Source organism: Bolinopsis microptera, chromosome 2 (assembly GCF_026151205.1).
Source record: "Bolinopsis microptera isolate Bmic1 chromosome 2, MBARI_Bmic_1.0, whole genome shotgun sequence".
NCBI classification, from domain to species: domain Eukaryota; kingdom Metazoa; phylum Ctenophora; class Tentaculata; order Lobata; family Bolinopsidae; genus Bolinopsis; species Bolinopsis microptera.
The window spans coordinates 21,936,987-21,956,613 of NC_087073.1; the positions used below are offsets into that span (position 1 = coordinate 21,936,987).

Here is a 19,627-nt window from a genome sequence, read left to right on the forward strand (position 1 = left end):
AGTACGGTCCTGTATACGAGGTTCCTAATTAATTATAACTCAGAAAGTACGGTCCTGTATACGAGGTTCCTAAATAATTATAACTCAGTAAGTACGGTCCTGTATACGAGGTTCCTAAGTAATTATAACTCAGTAAGTACGGTCCTGTATACGAGGTTCCTAAGTAATTATAACTCAGTAAGTACGGTCCTGTATACGAGGTTCCTAAGTAATTATAACTCAGTAAGTACGGTCCTGTATACGAGGTTCCTAAGTAATTATAACTCAGTAAGTACGGTCCTGTATACGAGGTTCCTAAGTAATTATAACTCAGTAAGTACGGTCCTGTATATGAGGTTCCTAAGTAATTATAACTCAGTAAGTACGGTCCTGTATACGAGGTTCCTAAGAACTCCACGAAGAAGAGTTACGGTAAAGTGGAGATGGTATATTGGGGGAGCATCCTGAACGAGAGCTTTATAAATCAGTGTGGAAGTGAAACGTACAATGTGCAGCCACTCTCAATGGAGGAAAACAAACAGGTTCTTTGAAATTATTAGTAGTAGTAATAGTGGTACTTGAAAATAAGATTACTAAACCAGTTCAAAATAAAATGTAGAACTGAAATATTATTTATTTGATATAATTTTTCTGAAATGTTTTTAAATTTACAGACGAATGGTGTTATAGTATACAGCAAGATGATAGAAAGTGCTGGGACCCTGACAGTCGGTAAAGTGCGAGACAGAGCTTACTTATTGCTGGATAACAAACTGGTTTTTACAATTAAAGGAAAAGATTCCAACGTATCTGTGGGGTGAGTGTGTCTGGGGAGATTATATTAAATCCACAATTCATTTTTAATTCAGTTATTTTGATCGGTATAAGCTAATAGTTGTTTTACAATAGCTTATTCAGAGCTACTATTTTTAAATAAGAGAGGAAACCAATAATAGTGTAATAGCACTGTTACGAGGTACTGTATTGAAACCATGTTCTGAAGGGATTCTTGAGACATACAAATGATACAATAATTTGTAGAACAGAAGTTTTCAAAAATCATGTGTTAATCGTCTTCATTCTGTTCTGTAAAATTAAAATGTTTGAAACTTAATCAGTGCTAGATTTAATGTTCACGAGGTGGCTTACACCCGTCCACCAGAATGTAGAAGAAGCCTCTAGGTTTGAGCTGATCCCCCTCACCAGCTGGTTCTCTGTCCCCGTAGATAACAATATAGGGACCCTGATCCTGACAACTCAACACTCTTGTCTCTACTGTTCCCCTGATGGCGTGTTTGAAGGGTACTAAACGGTTAGGGCGACCCTTCTCTTCCCATCCACTCCTTTATCTCCTCTTCTGATAGTATCTTCAAACTTACTTTAAAGTCCGTGTCCTCAACTTCTGGATCTTCTTTTCCTTTCACAACCTTTTTCAAGTGAATCTCCGATCCGAAGGGAGGTTTGATACCACCGGTAGCAACTGTAAAACTGAAACTATAAGTCTCATTCAGAGTAGCTACATGGAACTTCTTCACAAAAATAAATGGTTTATTAGGTCCTGGGTCCGGTGTCTTGCAGCCCTCCAGTTCTATGAAGAAGAATGCCTTGCCGTGGTGGTGGGCTGTAGTAGTGTCCTCCCCCTCCTCATTCTGTCTCCTGTCTCCGTATCTGACTAGGTAAGGAGCCAGATCACGGCACTTCAGTCTCCCTGTCTTCACTTTACCTACCACTACGTGACTGTAATGCTGCCCCTCAGACCGGCTCTCATTCCACTCCGCCACTTCTTCTTCAGAGAGTGTCTTCAGGGACCAGCTCTCATTCCACTCCGCTACTTCTTCTTCAGAGAGTGTCTTCAGAGAAATCTCGAAGTCAGTATCCACAAGTTTAGGATGAACGTTCCTTCTCACCACCTTTTTCAGGTTAATTTTACATTTGCACAGAGGTTTCGTGCCGGCAACTGCAAACTTGAAACTGTAGTTCTCGTTTCTGTCAGCTCTGTGTATTGACTTCACAAATATAGCAGGTTCCTCACCAGGATCAGGGCACTCATCCTTATCACAAGCAGTGACCTGGTGGCAAGTGGCAAGTGCCACAATAGTTAGAACCAGTATCATTAGGTGCTAAGGTTGTGGGAGGAGAAGGTATAAACTTATAAACGCCAGTCGAATGGTCTGAGCAGAGAGAGAGGGCTGATCTTTTAAAGTTGTTTAAACACCTGGTCGTATAATATCGTTAAAAACTAACTAGTTCAAACTCCTCCTCATCAGTCAGCTCCATATGTCCACTTCTTTTGTTCAACATTTTGCCAGCTTCTTTATTTTCACAGCGTGGTGAAAATTGAAAGATTTGATTTGCAAACGAGAAAAGTCACACTTTAAAATGAACTGTATCCTACAAAGCAGCATTTTGATGAGTTTCAGTTATAACGAAGACCCATACCGATATTAATCGCTCAAACTCAGTACGTTTCAATACTAACTGTCGTGGAATAAAAACACCAGCTCAACTGTTTTAGTTCAGAATATTAAACCAAATAGTGTGCCTATAATTTAATTTTAATCCTGTGTAATCCTTTCAGGTTAACACCAGGAAGACTTGACATTGTAGTTTTAAGCGACGGGCATATGAACACAGGTTATATCTAACTCACTGTCTCTCAATTATCAACATTGTAAATTAATAAAATTTGGATCTGACATTTTCTCCCGTTTTATTTTTATTTCCATATTATGTTCTTAATTTCCCCAGAAGGTAATTTTACCATAGTAACGTGCTACCATATAAGGTCATGTTACCATAGTAACACTGCCATATAAGGTCATGTTACCATAGTAACACTACCATATAAGGTCATGTTCACATGCTGGATCCTCGCAATTACATGAAGGGAATAACAGAACCAGTCCTGTTCGGAACAGAACCTATGCTAAACTGGGTGGTAACCCTCCTCCCTCTAGACTCTATGAGCTGTCTCCACAACACCACCCCTCCGCATAACCAACCCTTCCTCCCCGGCTCTCTCTACATCGGTCAGATAGAAACAACATGCGACACAGCTACAGACACATTTGTGGACACTACTGGGTGGGGGAAGGGGGTTACCTTCTTCCAGACGCTCAATCTGGGGAGACACTGGCCTCTTGCAGGACCACAACTCACTCTGTACGCTCCTGGCCCTTTCTGTCGGGGTCAACAGGTAAGTGGGGATCAGTAGTAATGTTTAATGCTTAATTATTGGATAAGAAGTGAGTGGGGATCATTAGTAATGTTTAATTATTGGATAAGAAGGAAATATATTACAATAACAAATTCAATTGTCATACAAAACAATTAATACTAGAACAACAACATTTAATTAATTTAATTGTATTGTTATGGGAAAAATTTAAGCTGAAATGTAAAATCCTAAATATGCTTTGAAAATCGAATTAATTGATCTCTTTTTGATTCAATGATAAGCTCCCTGTTCAGAGCGACTCTAGAATTACGATACACATGGTGGAATTTGAGCAGGCCTCTGATCACGTGCTGCTGACTGATAAGAGTAATCTTCGAGGACCCGTCGACCCTTCTCAGCTCTAGAGGTATAAACTGTGATCACGACACGTGGTGTGTGACGTCACGACACGTGCTGCGACATCACGACACGTGGTGTGACGTCATGACGCGTGATATGACGTTACCAACAACAATTCATCACAAAAATCAATCATCTCCATCTTCTCCATCATCATCTCCCCAATCATTGTTATCAGTTTCATTAGAGTAAGAGTTCACACTGCGTCTTTGATTGTTTTTAGCACTGGTTGTTTTAAAAGCAAGTTTGGGTTTACTTGCGCTGGTTTCTCCCTCCTGTACGCTCCATCTGACGGTGTCTGAGTTAGTGGGTATATGCCTGGGGAGCACAGTGGGTCATTCTCATGCTATAGTCGAGGTCTTGTTTCAATGCCAGACAATGATACCAGATTAAGGAAAGATTGAAGGTTCAGCTTTCTTGGTCTCACAAGCTCTCACTACCAAACATTTTCCTCATTACACATCTAAAGGCTACAAATCTAGGACAATGCTATATTTAAGGTTTGCACTTGCAGGCTGACTAATTAAGGTAGAAATGATGCTGTTTGATTTACACTCTACACTGATCTACAGTGACTGGTACAATCAGTCCATCAAGCTTCACTCCAAGATGGGAGTAACAAGAACCATTTCAAGCATTATCATTCTAAATGTAGTCTCAAACATTGTGAACACCATTGTAACCTACAAGTCTTTGGGGATGAACTGAGGGACTTGAACATCCAGTATCATCGTGCATGCAGTGGTTTTACTTCCAGTACCGTCGTTATATTTAATCTGGCATGTGTAGATGCCAGCATCTTTCTTCCGGAGACTTACTATGTGCACCTGGGAGGGTGATTGTTTACTATACGGTAACTAAACAGTTACTATACGGTTACTAAACGGCAAATAAACGGTTACTAAACGGTTACTAAACAGTTACTATACGGTTACTAAACGGCAAATAAACGGTTACTAAACGGTTACTAAACAGTTACTATACGGTTACTAAACGGCAAATAAACGGTTACTAAACGGTTACTAAACAGTTACTATACGGTTACTAAACGGCAAATAAACGGTAACTAAACGGTAGCTAAACGGTTACTAAACGGTAACTATACGGTAACTAAACGGTAACTATACGGCAACTAAACGGTAGCTAAACGGTTACTAAACGGCAAATAAACGGTAGCTAAACCGTATCTAAACGGTTACTAAACGGTTACTAAACTTGATTCATTCTGAATTGAACCTTAATTGCGCCAATAATTTGATAAATGGGGATCTCACCTCCCTGCGGTCGTCTACGAATCTGACCCTGTATCGGGGACTAATCTTCTTGTGGTTGTGTAACCAGGTTATGTGTTGTTTCCTCATGTTCCGGGGAATTATATCCACTTTTAAAGAGATGGACTCCTTCACCATCCCTCTGATGATTCCTTCGTCATTTAGTGGGATTATCCTCAACTCTGTGTCTAGAGCTGCAGGGTGGATTACAATCAAAATGTGGGATTGTAGTAGTATTAGTAGTTCAGGTACCTAGTTCAGTAAGTAGTTTAGTTACCTAGTTCAGTAAGTAGTTCAGGTACATAGTTCAGTAAATAGTTCAGGTACCTAGTTCAGGTACCTAGTTCAGTAAGTAGTTCAGGGACCTAGTTCAGTAAGTAGTTCAGGTACCTAGTTCAGTAAGTAGTTCAGGGACCTAGTTCAGTAAGTAGTTCAGGTACCTAGTTCAGTAAGTATAGTTCAGGGACCTAGTTCAGTAAGTAGTTCAGGTACCTAGTTCAGTAAGTAGTTCAGGTACCTAGTTCAGTAAATAGTTCAGGTACCTAGTTCAGTAAGTAGTTCAGGTACCTAGTTCAGTAAATAGTTCAGGTACCTAGTTCAGTAAGTAGTTCAGGGACCTAGTTCAGTAAGTAGTTCAGGTACCTAGTTCAGTAAGTAGTTCAGGGACCTAGTTCAGTAAATAGTTCAGGGACCTAGTTCAGTAAGTAGTTCAGGGACCTAGTTCAGTAAGTAGTTCAGGTACCTAGTTCAGTAAGTAGTTCAGGTACCTAGTTCAGTAAATAGTTCAGGGACCTAGTTCAGTAAGTAGTTCAGGGACCTAGTTCAGTAAGTAGTTCAGGTACCTAGTTCAGTAAGTAGTTCAGGGACCTAGTTCAGTAAGTAGTTCAGGTACCTAGTTCAGTAAGTATAGTTCAGGGACCTAGTTCAGTAAGTAGTTCAGGTACCTAGTTCAGTAAGTAGTTCAGGTACCTAGTTCAGTAAATAGTTCAGGTACCTAGTTCAGTAAGTAGTTCAGGTACTTAGTTCAGTAAATAGTTCAGGTACCTAGTTCAGTAAGTAGTTCAGGTACCTAGTTCAGTAAGTAGTTCAGGTACATAGTTCAGTAAGTAGTTCAGGGACCTAGTTCAGTAAGTAGTTTAGGTACCTAGTTCAGTAAGTATAGTTCAGGGACCTAGTTCAGTAAGTAGTTCAGGTACCTAATTCAGTAAGTAGTTCAGGTACCTAATTCAGTAAGTAGTTCAGGTACCTAGTTCAGTAAGTAGTTCAGGTACCTAGTTCAGTAAGTAGTTCAGGTACCTAGTTCAGTAAGTAGTTCAGGTACCTAGTTCAGTAAGTAGTTCAGGTACCTAGTTCAGTAAGTAGTTCAGGTACCTAGTTCAGTAAGTAGTTCAGGTACCTAGTTCAGTAAGTAGTTCAGGTACCTAGTTCAGTAAGTAGTTCAGGTACCTAGTTCAGTAAGTAGTTCAGGTACCTAGTTCAGTAAGTAGTTCAGGTACCTAGTTCAGTAAATAGTTCAGGTACCTAGTTCAGTAAGTAGTTCAGGTACCTAGTTCAGTAAGTAGTTCAGGTACCTAGTTCAGTAAGTAGTTCAGGTACCTAGTTCAGTAAGTAGTTCAGGTACCTAGTTCAGTAAGTAGTTCAGGTACCTAGTTCAGTAAGTAGTTCAGGTACCTAGTTCAGTAAGTAGTTCAGGTACCTAGTTCAGTAAGTAGTTCAGGTACCTAGTTCAGTAAGTAGTTCAGGTACCTAGTTCAGTAAGTAGTTCAGGTACCTAGTTCAGTAAGTAGTTCAGGTACCTAGTTCAGTAAGTAGTTCAGGTACCTAGTTCAGTAAGTAGTTCAGGTACCTAGTTCAGTAAGTAGTTCAGGTACCTAGTTCAGTAAGTAGTTCAGGTACCTAGTTCAGTAAGTAGTTCAGGTACCTAGTTCAGTAAGTAGTTCAGGTACCTAGTTCAGTAAGTAGTTCAGGTACCTAGTTCAGTAAGTAGTTCAGGTACCTAGTTCAGTAAGTAGTTCAGGTACCTAGTTCAGTAAGTAGTTCAGGTACCTAGTTCAGTAAGTAGTTCAGGTACCTAGTTCAGTAAGTAGTTCAGGTACCTAGTTCAGTAAGTAGTTCAGGTACCTAGTTCAGTAAGTAGTTCAGGTACCTAGTTCAGTAAGTAGTTCAGGTACCTAGTTCAGTAAGTAGTTCAGGTACCTAGTTCAGTAAGTAGTTCAGGTACCTAGTTCAGTAAGTAGTTCAGGTACCTAGTTCAGTAAGTAGTTCAGGTACCTAGTTCAGTAAGTAGTTCAGGTACCTAGTTCAGTAAGTAGTTCAGGTACCTAGTTCAGTAAGTAGTTCAGGTACCTAGTTCAGTAAATAGTTCAGGTACCTAGTTCAGTAAGTAGTTCAGGTACCTAGTTCAGTAAGTAGTTCAGGTACCTAGTTCAGTAAGTAGTTCAGGTACCTAGTTCAGTAAGTAGTTCAGGTACCTAGTTCAGTAAGTAGTTCAGGTACCTAGTTCAGTAAGTAGTTCAGGTACCTAGTTCAGTAAGTAGTTCAGGTACCTAGTTCAGTAAGTAGTTCAGGTACCTAGTTCAGTAAGTAGTTCAGGTACCTAGTTCAGTAAGTAGTTCAGGTACCTAGTTCAGTAAGTAGTTCAGGTACCTAGTTCAGTAAGTAGTTCAGGTACCTAGTTCAGTAAGTAGTTCAGGTACCTAGTTCAGTAAGTAGTTCAGGTACCTAGTTCAGTAAGTAGTTCAGGTACCTAGTTCAGTAAGTAGTTCAGGTACCTAGTTCAGTAAGTAGTTCAGGTACCTAGTTCAGTAAGTAGTTCAGGTACCTAGTTCAGTAAGTAGTTCAGGTACCTAGTTCAGTAAGTAGTTCAGGTACCTAGTTCAGTAAGTAGTTCAGGTACCTAGTTCAGTAAGTAGTTCAGGTACCTAGTTCAGTAAGTAGTTCAGGTACCTAGTTCAGTAAGTAGTTCAGGTACCTAGTTCAGTAAGTAGTTCAGGTACCTAGTTCAGTAAGTAGTTCAGGTACCTAGTTCAGTAAGTAGTTCAGGTACCTAGTTCAGTAAGTAGTTCAGGTACCTAGTTCAGTAAGTAGTTCAGGTACCTAGTTCAGTAAGTAGTTCAGGTACCTAGTTCAGTAAGTAGTTCAGGTACCTAGTTCAGTAAGTAGTTCAGGTACCTAGTTCAGTAAGTAGTTCAGGTACCTAGTTCAGTAAGTAGTTCAGGTACCTAGTTCAGTAAGTAGTTCAGGTACCTAGTTCAGTAAGTAGTTCAGGTACCTAGTTCAGTAAGTAGTTCAGGTACCTAGTTCAGTAAGTAGTTCAGGTACCTAGTTCAGTAAGTAGTTCAGGTACCTAGTTCAGTAAGTAGTTCAGGTACCTAGTTCAGTAAGTAGTTCAGGTACCTAGTTCAGTAAGTAGTTCAGGTACCTAGTTCAGTAAGTAGTTCAGGGACCTAGTTCAGTAAGTAGTTCAGGTACCTAGTTCAGTAAGTAGTTCAGGTACCTAGTTCAGTAAGTAGTTCAGGTACCTAGTTCAGTAAGTAGTTCAGGTACCTAGTTCAGTAAGTAGTTCAGGTACCTAGTTCAGTAAGTAGTTCAGGTACCTAGTTCAGTAAGTAGTTCAGGTACCTAGTTCAGTAAGTAGTTCAGGTACCTAGTTCAGTAAGTAGTTCAGGTACCTAGTTCAGTAAGTAGTTCAGGTACCTAGTTCAGTAAGTAGTTCAGGTACCTAGTTCAGTAAGTAGTTCAGGTACCTAGTTCAGTAAGTAGTTCAGGTACCTAGTTCAGTAAGTAGTTCAGGTACCTAGTTCAGTAAGTAGTTCAGGTACCTAGTTCAGTAAGTAGTTCAGGTACCTAGTTCAGTAAGTAGTTCAGGTACCTAGTTCAGTAAGTAGTTCAGGTACCTAGTTCAGTAAGTAGTTCAGGTACCTAGTTCAGTAAGTAGTTCAGGTACCTAGTTCAGTAAGTAGTTCAGGTACCTAGTTCAGTAAGTAGTTCAGGTACCTAGTTCAGTAAGTAGTTCAGGTACCTAGTTCAGTAAGTAGTTCAGGTACCTAGTTCAGTAAGTAGTTCAGGTACCTAGTTCAGTAAGTAGTTCAGGTACCTAGTTCAGTAAGTAGTTCAGGTACCTAGTTCAGTAAGTAGTTCAGGTACCTAGTTCAGTAAGTAGTTCAGGTACCTAGTTCAGTAAGTAGTTCAGGGACCTAGTTCAGTAAGTAGTTCAGGTACCTAGTTCAGTAAGTAGTTCAGGTACCTAGTTCAGTAAGTAGTTCAGGTACCTAGTTCAGTAAGTAGTTCAGGTACCTAGTTCAGTAAGTAGTTCAGGTACCTAGTTCAGTAAGTAGTTCAGGTACCTAGTTCAGTAAGTAGTTCAGGTACCTAGTTCAGTAAGTAGTTCAGGTACCTAGTTCAGTAAGTAGTTCAGGTACCTAGTTCAGTAAGTAGTTTAGGTACCTAGTTCAGTAAGTAGTTCAGGTACCTAGTTCAGTAAGTAGTTCAGGTACCTAGTTCAGTAAGTAGTTCAGGTACCTAGTTCAGTAAGTAGTTCAGGTACCTAGTTCAGTAAGTATAGTTCAGGTACCTAGTTCAGTAAGTAGTTCAGGTACCTAGTTCAGTAAGTAGTTCAGGTACCTAGTTCAGTAAGTAGTTCAGGTACCTAGTTCAGTAAATAGTTCAGGTACCTAGTTCAGTAAGTAGTTCAGGTACCTAGTTCAGTAAATAGTTCAGGTACCTAGTTCAGTAAGTAGTTCTGGTACCTAGTTCAGTAAGTAGTTCAGGTACCTAGTTCAGTAAGTAGTTCAGGTACCTAGTTCAGTAAGTAGTTCAGGTACCTAGTTCAGTAAGTAGTTCAGGTACCTAGTTCAGTAAATAGTTCAGGTACCTAGTTCAGTAAATAGTTCAGGTACCTAGTTCAGTAAGTAGTTCAGGTACCTAGTTCAGTAAGTAGTTCAGGTACCTAGTTCAGTAAGTAGTTCAGGTACCTAGTTCAGTAAGTAGTTCAGGTACCTAGTTCAGTAAATAGTTCAGGTACATAGTTCAGTAAGTAGTTCAGGTACCTAGTTCAGTAAGTAGTTCAGGTACCTAGTTCAGTAAGTAGTTCAGGTACCTAGTTCAGTAAGTAGTTCAGGGACCTAATTCAGTAAGTAGTTCAGGTACCTAGTTCAGTAAGTAGTTTAGGATTAACTACTGATTGTGTAGTTCAGGGTTCCGGTTAGTAGCCAGGAAACTCACCGCTTTGTCTGAAGGTTAGAGTTTTAGTCTGGTTAGCCAGGTCCTCGCTGCTGTCTTGTTGTTCAAACTCATCCCCTGACACCGGTAGCGGGGAGACTGGTGCTGGAGACACACTTCTCTTGGTCCTCCCATCGTATGTCTGGGAGAGGGGGTCACGTGTATTTGGGAGAGGGGTCACGTGTATTTGGGAGAGGGGTCACGTGTATTTGGGAGAGGGGTCACGTGTATTTGGGAGAGGGGGTCACGTGTATTTGAGAGAGGGGGTCATGTGTATTTGGGAGAGGTTCGCGTGTATTTGGGAGAGGGGTCACGTGTATTTGGGAGAGGGGTCACGTGTATTTGGGAGAGGGGGTCACGTGTATTTGAGAGAGGGGGTCATGTGTATTTGGGAGAGGTTCACGTGTATTTGGGAGAGGGGTCACGTGTATTTGGGAGAGGGGTCACGTGTATTTGGGAGAGGGTAACGTATATTTGGGAGAGGGGTCACGTGTATTTGGGAGAGGGTCACGTATATTTGGGAGAGGGGTCACGTGTATTTGGGAGAGGGGTCACGTGTATTTAGGAGAGGGGTCACGTGTATTTGTTTCTAACTAACCGAATGTCCAGCTCCAAAGTCACTAAAGTCAGATCTGGAACTCTGCCTGTCCCTCTGAAACAGTTGGTAATTTGTTTTTCCCCCTTTTACTGTGGTTATAACTGTTTGCAATTAGATAATTGTTTGCAATTAGATCATTGTCTTAGTGACAACAATATTGGCTTGTGTCTAGTTCTAAAGAAGTTTACCTCTACAGAAATATGGTTGTGTCTAGTTCTAAAGAAGTTTACCTCTACAGAAATATGGTTGATTTCAGGAGTTGAGGAGTGTCGGTGCACTAGATCAGTAGATTCAGCTCGTTCTAGAGTCAGGTAGCTAAAGGGTATTTGCAGATAAATCAAATATTACGATGTATGGTAAAGATGAAGATCTTGAAGAAGCAGCTCGAATAGCAAACTTACGGTTAACTTACTGTTAACTTACTGTTAACTTACGGTTAACTTACTGTTAACTTACTGTTAACTTACTGTTAACTTACTGTTAACTTACTGTTAACTTACTGTTAACTTACTGTTAACTTACTGTTAACTTACTGTTAACTTACTGTTAACTTACTGTTAACTTACTGTTAACTTACGGTTAACTTACTGTTAACTTACTGTTAACTTACTTGATAGCACTCTCTAGAGTCATGCCTGCTGGTAGTAGTGACAGATCAGCCACACTCAGCGGTTTCCTGCTTTCTTTCTCCACTGTAAGTCCTGTTGAGTAGGCTGCAGGGCCGCACTCTTCACTTCTTAGTGTGCTGTGGTGGGCAGGGACTTCTCTGTGGTGAGCAGGGGCTTCTCTGTGGTGAGCAGGGGCTTCCTGTCGTAGAGGCATTATGTCCCCCACAGATTTAGTCACCTGAATATCAGATCTTTAGAGCAGAGTCTGATGATATATTGTACTTTGATGGGGAAGTTAAAATAAAATAAAATGCAAGGCCTAAATCCAAATGCTTACCTGATGCTCTTGTGTTTACCAGGTTAAAATGCCCCATGTTCTTGTGTTTACCTGGTTAAAATGCCCCATGTTCTTGTGTTTACCTGGTTGAAATGTCCCATGTTCTTGTGTTTACCTGGTTAAAATGCCCCATGTTCTTGTGTTTACCTGGTTAAAATGCCCCATGTTCTTGTGTTTACCTGGTTAAAATGCCCCATGTTCTTGTGTTTACCTGGTTAAAATGCCCCATGTTCTTGTGTTTTCCAGGGGGGCACCCACAGTACTCGCAACCTAGTCCCTTGTCCACCTCGTATTGTTCACAGTCTACACACACATTACACGGACCTCGTATTGTCCCCCTCCTGTCCACATTAGACACTGTCTGGCCAGTTCCTGAATTATTAGGAATACTGAATTTCTAATTAATTGTGTAATTTACGTGATGATTCCTTCATTAATAATTAATCATGGTGTACCCCACATTCAATCTGGTGCTCCCAAATGAGCTAAAAAAGAGTCCCAAGTATTAACCTAATGTTCGGACGCTAATGAAATGGTCCCTACTGCTCATCATTTTATTATCTGCTTCACACAACACTCAACACAACAACACTAACACGAAACTTGTGGTAAGCAGTGCAGGGGTTCGCTTCCTTGTTTTATACGAGCTGGTCATGTAAATCATTTACTCTCGATCTACTCAGTCTCAAGTGATCGTACTATCGCGTACTATGCGGTAAAATCCTAGCCACAGAAATTGTTTGAAAAAATAACAAACTTTCTAAAAAAGTTTCTTGTAGGACTACCTCGTATTTTTAGTATCGTTTTAGTTTCTGCTCTTGTACATAATAGGATATTTGTTTCGTCCAATATATCCACCGGCACGATTTAGGCCCTCAAGCTTCAGTTCTTTTTTATCTAACACTTATTTTACTTCGGACAATCACAGCCGAAGGATTCAATTATACATTAGGCCAGTGACGGTAGTGTGTACCATACTTTCTTCGCCCGAGATTTTTGCAATGGGCAGGTCCTCATTTAACCCTCACATCCCATTTCTCGAGCATTCGGCTGAGTGGAACGGGGGCTGCATAGATCACTCGGATCCTTAGCTGAGCGTCAACGACTGGTTGACGCTCAGCCGGGAATCGAACCTGGTACCTCGCGATTAACAAGCAGGCAGACTAACCAACTAAGCCACTCGGCTAGTCTGATTACTAAAATGATAGCCCCCGTGGTAAGAAAAAGGTATTGTCGGGACGATTGAGGGACTAGAAAGAGTTATTTAACTTGTTTAACTAACTGAGAAACTAACCGTAAAGGTCACGTGTTATGTCATGTGACACTGCAGAGAGAGTAGACAGATAATCAGGATCCCACTCACAGGAAGTGTTCACACTGGTTTTAGAAGCGTCACGTGACACTGCGTCACGTGACAGATTAGGTTGTGAAACTGATATCCTGCTCTCCACTTCCTTCTCAGCTTCCTTCTCAGCTTCCTCCTCGACGGTATTTTCTCGTGACTGAGTATATTTGAACTCAGCTAGAAGGGGGTTATCCGTGATGTCAGCAGAGTTAATAACTCCCGCTCCCGCTCCAGCAAGCAGAGCTGTGGTGACGAGGTCCGGTTTAGCACCCCTCCTCTCCTCGGGTAAATCATTGTGCAGTCTTTTCTTGTACTGCTTTGTCTTGCTGAAATTCTTAGGGCGACTTAGCTCATCATTGCTAACTGCCGACTCTCTGTGCTCAATTGTGTGAACATTGTGAACTTCTCTTTTCGGATCATGTTTTCTCTTATCTCTCTTTTCACTTCCATCCTTCTTTCTACTTTTTATTACACCAAATCTTCCCATTTCTTCCTCAGTCCCTTCCTCAACAAAACAGTCTATGTTGATCTCTTGAAACTGATCAGTCTGAGTGTTCTGATTGATAGGATATTCGACCAGGTGATGTAAGGACTGGTGATGTACCTGCACTGGCACGGTTTGACAGACAGGGTTTTCAGGCTCCTGGGTCACGAGACTTATCACTGACAAGTTAAGCGAAGTGATTGGATCAGGTGTGTACAGGTCAGTCTCTCTAATAATGAGGGGCTCTGTTCTGATACCTAACTCAAGGTCCGGAATGTGGTATGCTGCTTCGCCTGCTCGTATGATATCTGGCTGATCAGTTTTATCCCTACTTTCCTGGCTGTTGAACTTTGTTCTTTCTAACTTCCCAGGACTTGATTTCAGCCTCTTCCGCGAGATGCTCCTCCTCTCTTTGTGTTGAAAACTCTGGAAAGCACCAGTTTGTCTCTTGAGAGCTTCCGGGGAGTCCTCAGAAACTGAGCTTATCTGACGGTTGTAAGGGTCAGCGGATGTGGCCTCCCTCAAGGCTGCCTCTAACTTGCTCTTATTAGTTCGGGGAGGGGTAACCGGGAGGGGGACTGGGAGAGAGCTCTTCTCTTCTGGGGCTGGTTCCTGTGGTGGGTCTGGAGAGGGCTCCTCCGCCTCCTCCTTTTCTCTTCTTTTAAAGCACCTCACACACCACTCCCTCAAACACATTGCATAGTGTAGGATTACTCGGTCTCCTACATCACTCGCTAGTACAGCACAATGCCTTCCTAGGTACAACAAAACATTTTTTAAATACAGTCTGGTAATAACAACTGCCAACTTGCGACGTTTTACAGAAAAAGTTATAGAAATGAGGAAAAGTAAAAACTAGAGTTCTCATTATTCAACAATCATTACACAAAGGGATAGGCTTATAGTAACTAGTGTTGTTGAGTATCGAGGTGTTGAACATCTTTACCAGCAATTCTGTTCAGTGTGTATACATTATATTACGGGGGGGGGGGGGGGGGGGGGGGGGGGGGGCTATTATCACTTATTCGAAGAATACATCAAACCAAATAATATCGATGTTAATTTTTTCCGAATGAACCATCACTAACGAACAAATTTAACAGTAATCTAATAAGAATGAAAAATGTGTACTTATGACTTGCGAAGAAGACAGTTTCAGTGTAATGCACAGTGTGTAAGCAAATGTCGTACACTTAACATTTTATATCTTTAAGTTTGCTTACCTTGTAAATACACATAATCAGCATAATTTGGAACTAACGAAAAATGCATCACGTAAAATTAATATTATCGATATCTTTGTTAAATCTGAGCAAATAATTCACAAGATTTGACGGCTTGTTTGATTCATTTCTAACTGCCGTAAAGGATAAACAATTAGCTATCCGTCTCAAAGCACCTACCCTTAAGTTGACCTATTTACGCTAATAAAAAGGTAACCAGAATTTTGGGGGCAGAAGCATTGTATTTCTTAAAACTGTTTTCGTCATTCAGTAAATCCTTACCGTTTACTTCTGTCGGAGATGGGATAGATAGTTTTGAGTCTGACATTGGACTCGGTGTCCCTGCTTCACTAAATGATGATTTATTCCGGAGTAAAGTTGGTAACCTGAAAATTTTAAAAGATTTTAAAAGGATTCATATTGTTCTGTATAAAACTCACTGACCCTAACCCTACCATGATACAATGCCCTGAGGCTGTTACCGTTAAAAAGCTCAAAATACAAATTTAGTTAAATTCAAAACAATTTCAACGAAGGTCTGGTAAAAATGATTGCAATTAAACAAAAGATTGTGATATTTTGCTAACCCGAATAATATTTCCATAACAGTGTCCGACAATGTAGGTTTTCCAGATTCCCGCCTCGTGCTGATCATCCTCTTCAGTCGTTCTCTCTGTGTCTCTCTGTGTGTCTCAAACACTTCACGCTCGGAACTCGGGTCTCCATGTACATTGTCACTCGGGCCTGTGCAGTCCGTTACAATTACGATGGGATTCAATTTTAAAGGTGTAATGTTTTCATAGATTTCCTCGTCGGTAACCTCACGGGCAGATTTGATCAACGGAATATAATGTTTACGAGGGTAGCTGCCGTAGTCCACTTCAAGCAGTTGCGGGAAGAACTTTTCGTCAATCTTGTAGTCTATCTTGTAATAGAGCTGCTTTATTAGTTGCGTTGGCTTTATTCTCCGTCTCTTCAGTTTCTTCTCAGCCTTAACTCCGTAGTCTAGCTCTAGTAGCTCCGGAAAGAAGTGCTTGTCAATAAAATAGTCTGCTTTCCTGTAAATCCCCTTTAAGGCTCCAGGTTTCCTTTTCTGTGTTGGATCTGAGATACCGCCCTTTAGAAACTCCCTGTGTTCTGTGGCGGGCTCTACTTGGACCTCACCTTCCCGCTCTTGTTTCTTCAGTGAAAATAACAACTCTAGCTCTACATCATCATCTAGAAGTTCATTTACCTTTTCACTGTTCAGATCAGCCATCATATCGCTGATAATTGACACCATATCCTCGTTGTCTATGACTGATTGTTGGTGGTGCATTATTGAGAGTGCGCGGAAACCTTTATTCCAGGCTGAGGATTTTGTTTGTTAGTATCAAATTTTCAAGTTCAAATCGGTAAATTTCATTAAAATATAAACTTATTCGAATTGAAGGGTCATCATTTGCAACTAGTCACCCGCCCAATATCTGTAAACATTGCGAAAGGGTTTGGAGTTTGACGGATGTTACTCGTCTAAATTTCTTCGAAGTAGCGCGCGCCGCTTTCTTCTCGAAATGTTACGGCAAGTGCTACGAAGTAGCGCACGCCGGGCCAGACCATTAACAATGGTCAAGTTTAGAGTGTAAAACGCCACTTAACTATCACTCCGTTATATTATTACATTTAAGATTGGGTTTCCCAAGTAAATTCTGAATATAAAAACGCTTCTACCTGTTTGGTCACGTGACAGGTTAGTAAAAACATTACGTGTTAATTTACCTCATATAATACCAGATAATACCAGATACCTACTACAACGATAATTATTATTTTCAGGTTGATTTCTGATGTCCGAAGACCTACGATAATGTGTGTAATCAAAAGCTTAATAAATAAGTACAGTTTACTGTTATCCTCGAACAATACCTTACAATACCTTACTTACTCAAACTTACTGGGCGGCGCTCAGCCTGTCATTCCGCCGAATCTTTATTCTATGTTTATCATTATGAACATTATAGCCTGGGGTCCCCAAGTAAACAATAAGGTAAACAATACCATATAATTCATATTCAGTTAATAAATATTAGATATATATTTTTGTTTTGATTACAAACACGGTATTTTAATTTAAATTATTTGGGAATGTTGATTTCGTTTTAATCTTGGTGATGCAGATGTATAATAATAATGGTGATATTTGCCAAAAATTTAATCAAAATCAAGTTATTGATAAACTTTCGGTGGACATAATATATTGTGTGATATTATTAACTACCAATACAATCACCCACTCATTATGCAATAAACCATAAACGTTAAATGTTAATCAATATATTATCCATGTCAACTTGTGATATTGTACTTTAAGTTTAATTTCAATGAAGTCGAAGAGTATAATTTAAACTATAAAATGTAAAATCCTCGGATGATGATTAATCACTCTACACTCGACTGTCACGTGACTTTTTAAACACGTTCTCTAAGTGGTCCTGAATGATTGTAGGTTTTTAACCTACCAAGACACGCGCCGAGTTGGACTCGATGAAACAAATATTTTGCGAGTATCACTATCACCCGTTAACTGAATGACTATTCGAAACCCTGCGACCCTCTATAATTTGGTCCCAACCCTAACCCTAACCCAATCTCTAAAGCTGAAGCATATATGCTGAAACCCTAACACTAACGAAAAATTAGACTAACGTCCGGCCTTATAATTATATAAACATAGTCATATCACGTGATCGAGACAGTTTTCCGCCAATATCTCGACAAGGGATCATTTTAACCCTGTGTCATGTGGGGTGATTCGGAATCAGCGTCCGAAAATTAAAATACATCGAACCAGGCTGGCTTCAACTGTCAGGGGCTTTTTTAGAAAAATCTTATAAACAATACAAGCTATACCAATGTTAACGGGTGATACTCGTAAAATATTTGTTCCAAATATTGGACCGACGAGTCCAACTCGGCTCGCGTCCTGGTAGGTTATAAACCTACAATTAATGGTCTGGTCCGGCGCGCGCTACTAGAATTCGAAGAATTTAAATTTAAACGATGAATATCGCATCTTTGTTTTACATAGCCATGTGTATACGCGTACTGCGTGACGCGCTTGTTTTCTTTGCCGCCTTCGGCGGTCGCGCGCTACTGCAAGCGAGAGGGCTCTGGTTAGAGCAACATCCTTGTCATACGTTGTATGACCCGCCGCGCACGAGTGCGCGGCTCCCCTGTATCGTAAAAACCCTCTATAGTGAAACGCGACCGTGGGGGTCACAACGTAATACAAAAACATTCGTCAAATGCTTTAGGATTCGAGTCAGTTTTGGTTTTAAAGTAATTGCGAAGATCAGAGATAGTATAAAAAATTGAAAGTACAGATTTCTGTAAACGCGAAAGCAGAAAGGGTTTTGATTATTATATTAGAGCAAATCAAATTTAAATGTTTAAATTCAATTGTTCAGGAGAATTTAAAATATAAAAAGGCTTAAACTTTAAATTACCCGATTTTGTTGACACACCAGCGTTGGAAGCTGAAGTAGAACTTTGCTGTAAATGAGAGTTCCTTCTGTAAAAAACACGTGTAACATGTAAGGTAACCCATATTTAATAGTGCTTAAAATCAATTTATTAAATGTTTTTAAAAAAGTTGATTCACATTTTTATTTATATTTACAATTTTAATCAATCCTTCACAGCTCATAGCAGCCCAGTAGTGCATCGCGCTACAAATTGTTATTTTACCACACTTCTCCAAACTGCATATGTAAATGTATTACCTGGGGACCCCTTACCTGGGGACCTCAGATATCTAGAGATTCGGCGGAATGACAGACTGAGCGCCGCCAAGAAAGCAAATGTACTGAATATGGAATAAAAGGAATATCCTTCAAAAATTGTATCTTTTGGCAATGGGCAAGGACCCCTCCAACATTTAACCCTCGCTCACATGTCACAGTTTTCCTATCATTCGGCTGAGTCAACCGATGAGACAATTATACAAATACCGCATAGATCCGACGGATTCTTAGCTTTTTCCTTAGACTAGATGAAAGTGGGATTCAAACCCTAGATCTTCTATCACATATGCAGAAGGCGAAAGCTTTTTAAACTACTCAGCCACCAATTCCTATGTGGCTGATTACATTGCGTTTCATGAGACCACCCTTAAAAGGTGATATGGAAATCTACTGAATTCCTGAAGACCAAAAACCTTTCGGAACGGCACAGGAAAACCCTAAACCTCAGGGATTTTGATAATGGTTCTACCATTTAGTAAAGTAATAAGGTTTACAATACACTACATTGGATGAAGTTACAAAATAATTAATCTTTTGGCAGACCCCTCCTCATTTAACCCTAAATCGCGGATAACCCTATACAATCATCATCAGAAAATCGTGTTGGGTGAAAGATAAGGAAGATGACTTCACTACTATATATCTGCAAGAATGGTTGGTCTGAGTATTATGCACAATAACAGTCAACAGCAGAGAATACTTTTGAAAATTTGTTACTTCCCTTAAATCTTAATGTTTAATAATAATATGGTAGATACATATACTATGCATATGACCGAAAGCATCGGTAACCATCTTGCAGTGGAGCAGTAAAAGCAACGGTGAAAGACAAGACACAAAGCTTTATAAACCTTCTATCATTTTGAAAGCGTTAGAGACATATCTATTTGCAGATGATGGTGCACTATTCTTTGATCAAACCTGCAGAAGCACATTTATAAACATGAAAATAGAACTTATGACAATCTTTAAATGGCTCAGTGTAAATAAATTATCACTCAATGAAAAGAAGACTGAATTCCTATTGTTTGAGTCTGTTGATCAACATGATGAATTAACCATTGAATGTAATGAGGTAACTTTCACAATCAAGGAGTGCAAAGAGACAAAATATCTTGGCCTCATTCTAGATAGTAAATTAAACTTCAAAAGCCATGTAGATTATATTATTAGGAAGGTCATGAAGAGAATTGGTGCCATGTA

The 19,627-nt window shown here is 40.1% G+C and overlaps 2 protein-coding genes across 2 annotated transcripts in view; one reads left to right on the forward strand and one right to left on the reverse strand.

Moving 5' to 3' along the window:
- The window catches only part of LOC134811917 (beta-galactosidase-like), a 53,647-nt gene extending 36,644 nt beyond the window's left edge, over nt 1-17,003 (forward strand). The window contains exons 9-15 of the mRNA XM_063819071.1: nt 314-335; nt 381-521; nt 654-796; nt 2,558-2,613; nt 2,829-3,175; nt 3,451-3,563; nt 16,458-17,003. Coding sequence (XP_063675141.1) covers nt 314-335; nt 381-521; nt 654-796; nt 2,558-2,613; nt 2,829-3,175; nt 3,451-3,561 — 820 coding nt within the window. The 3' untranslated portion in view covers nt 3,562-3,563; nt 16,458-17,003. The remainder of the gene's footprint in view (nt 1-313; nt 336-380; nt 522-653; nt 797-2,557; nt 2,614-2,828; nt 3,176-3,450; nt 3,564-16,457) is intronic.
- On the reverse strand, nt 3,240-14,263 carry LOC134811913 (uncharacterized). Its single transcript, XM_063819063.1, has 9 exons — nt 12,885-14,263; nt 11,802-11,962; nt 11,256-11,491; nt 10,876-10,960; nt 10,646-10,699; nt 10,051-10,189; nt 4,831-5,021; nt 4,244-4,383; nt 3,240-3,844 (listed from the first exon to the last, which is right to left on the reverse strand). The coding sequence occupies exons 1-9, from the start codon at nt 14,113-14,115 to the stop codon at nt 3,685-3,687; spliced, it is 2,397 nt and encodes a 798-aa protein (XP_063675133.1). The 5' UTR covers nt 14,116-14,263; the 3' UTR covers nt 3,240-3,684.
- Nucleotides 17,004-19,627: the final 2,624 nt, after the last annotated feature.

Bases quoted from the DNA above. Each gene is read 5' to 3' on its own strand.
- LOC134811913 (XM_063819063.1), bottom strand. From the start codon at position 14,115: ATGTGTTTGAGGGAGTGGTGTGTGAGGTGCTTTAAAAGAAGAGAAAAG. The intron at 10,961-11,255 runs GTAAGTTAACAG...AATACCCTTTAG, and splicing joins ACTCTAGAGAGTGCTATCAA to CTACCTGACTCTAGAACGAG. The intron at 10,190-10,645 runs GTTAGTTAGAAA...CCCCTCTCCCAG, and splicing joins ACTTTGGAGCTGGACATTCG to ACATACGATGGGAGGACCAA.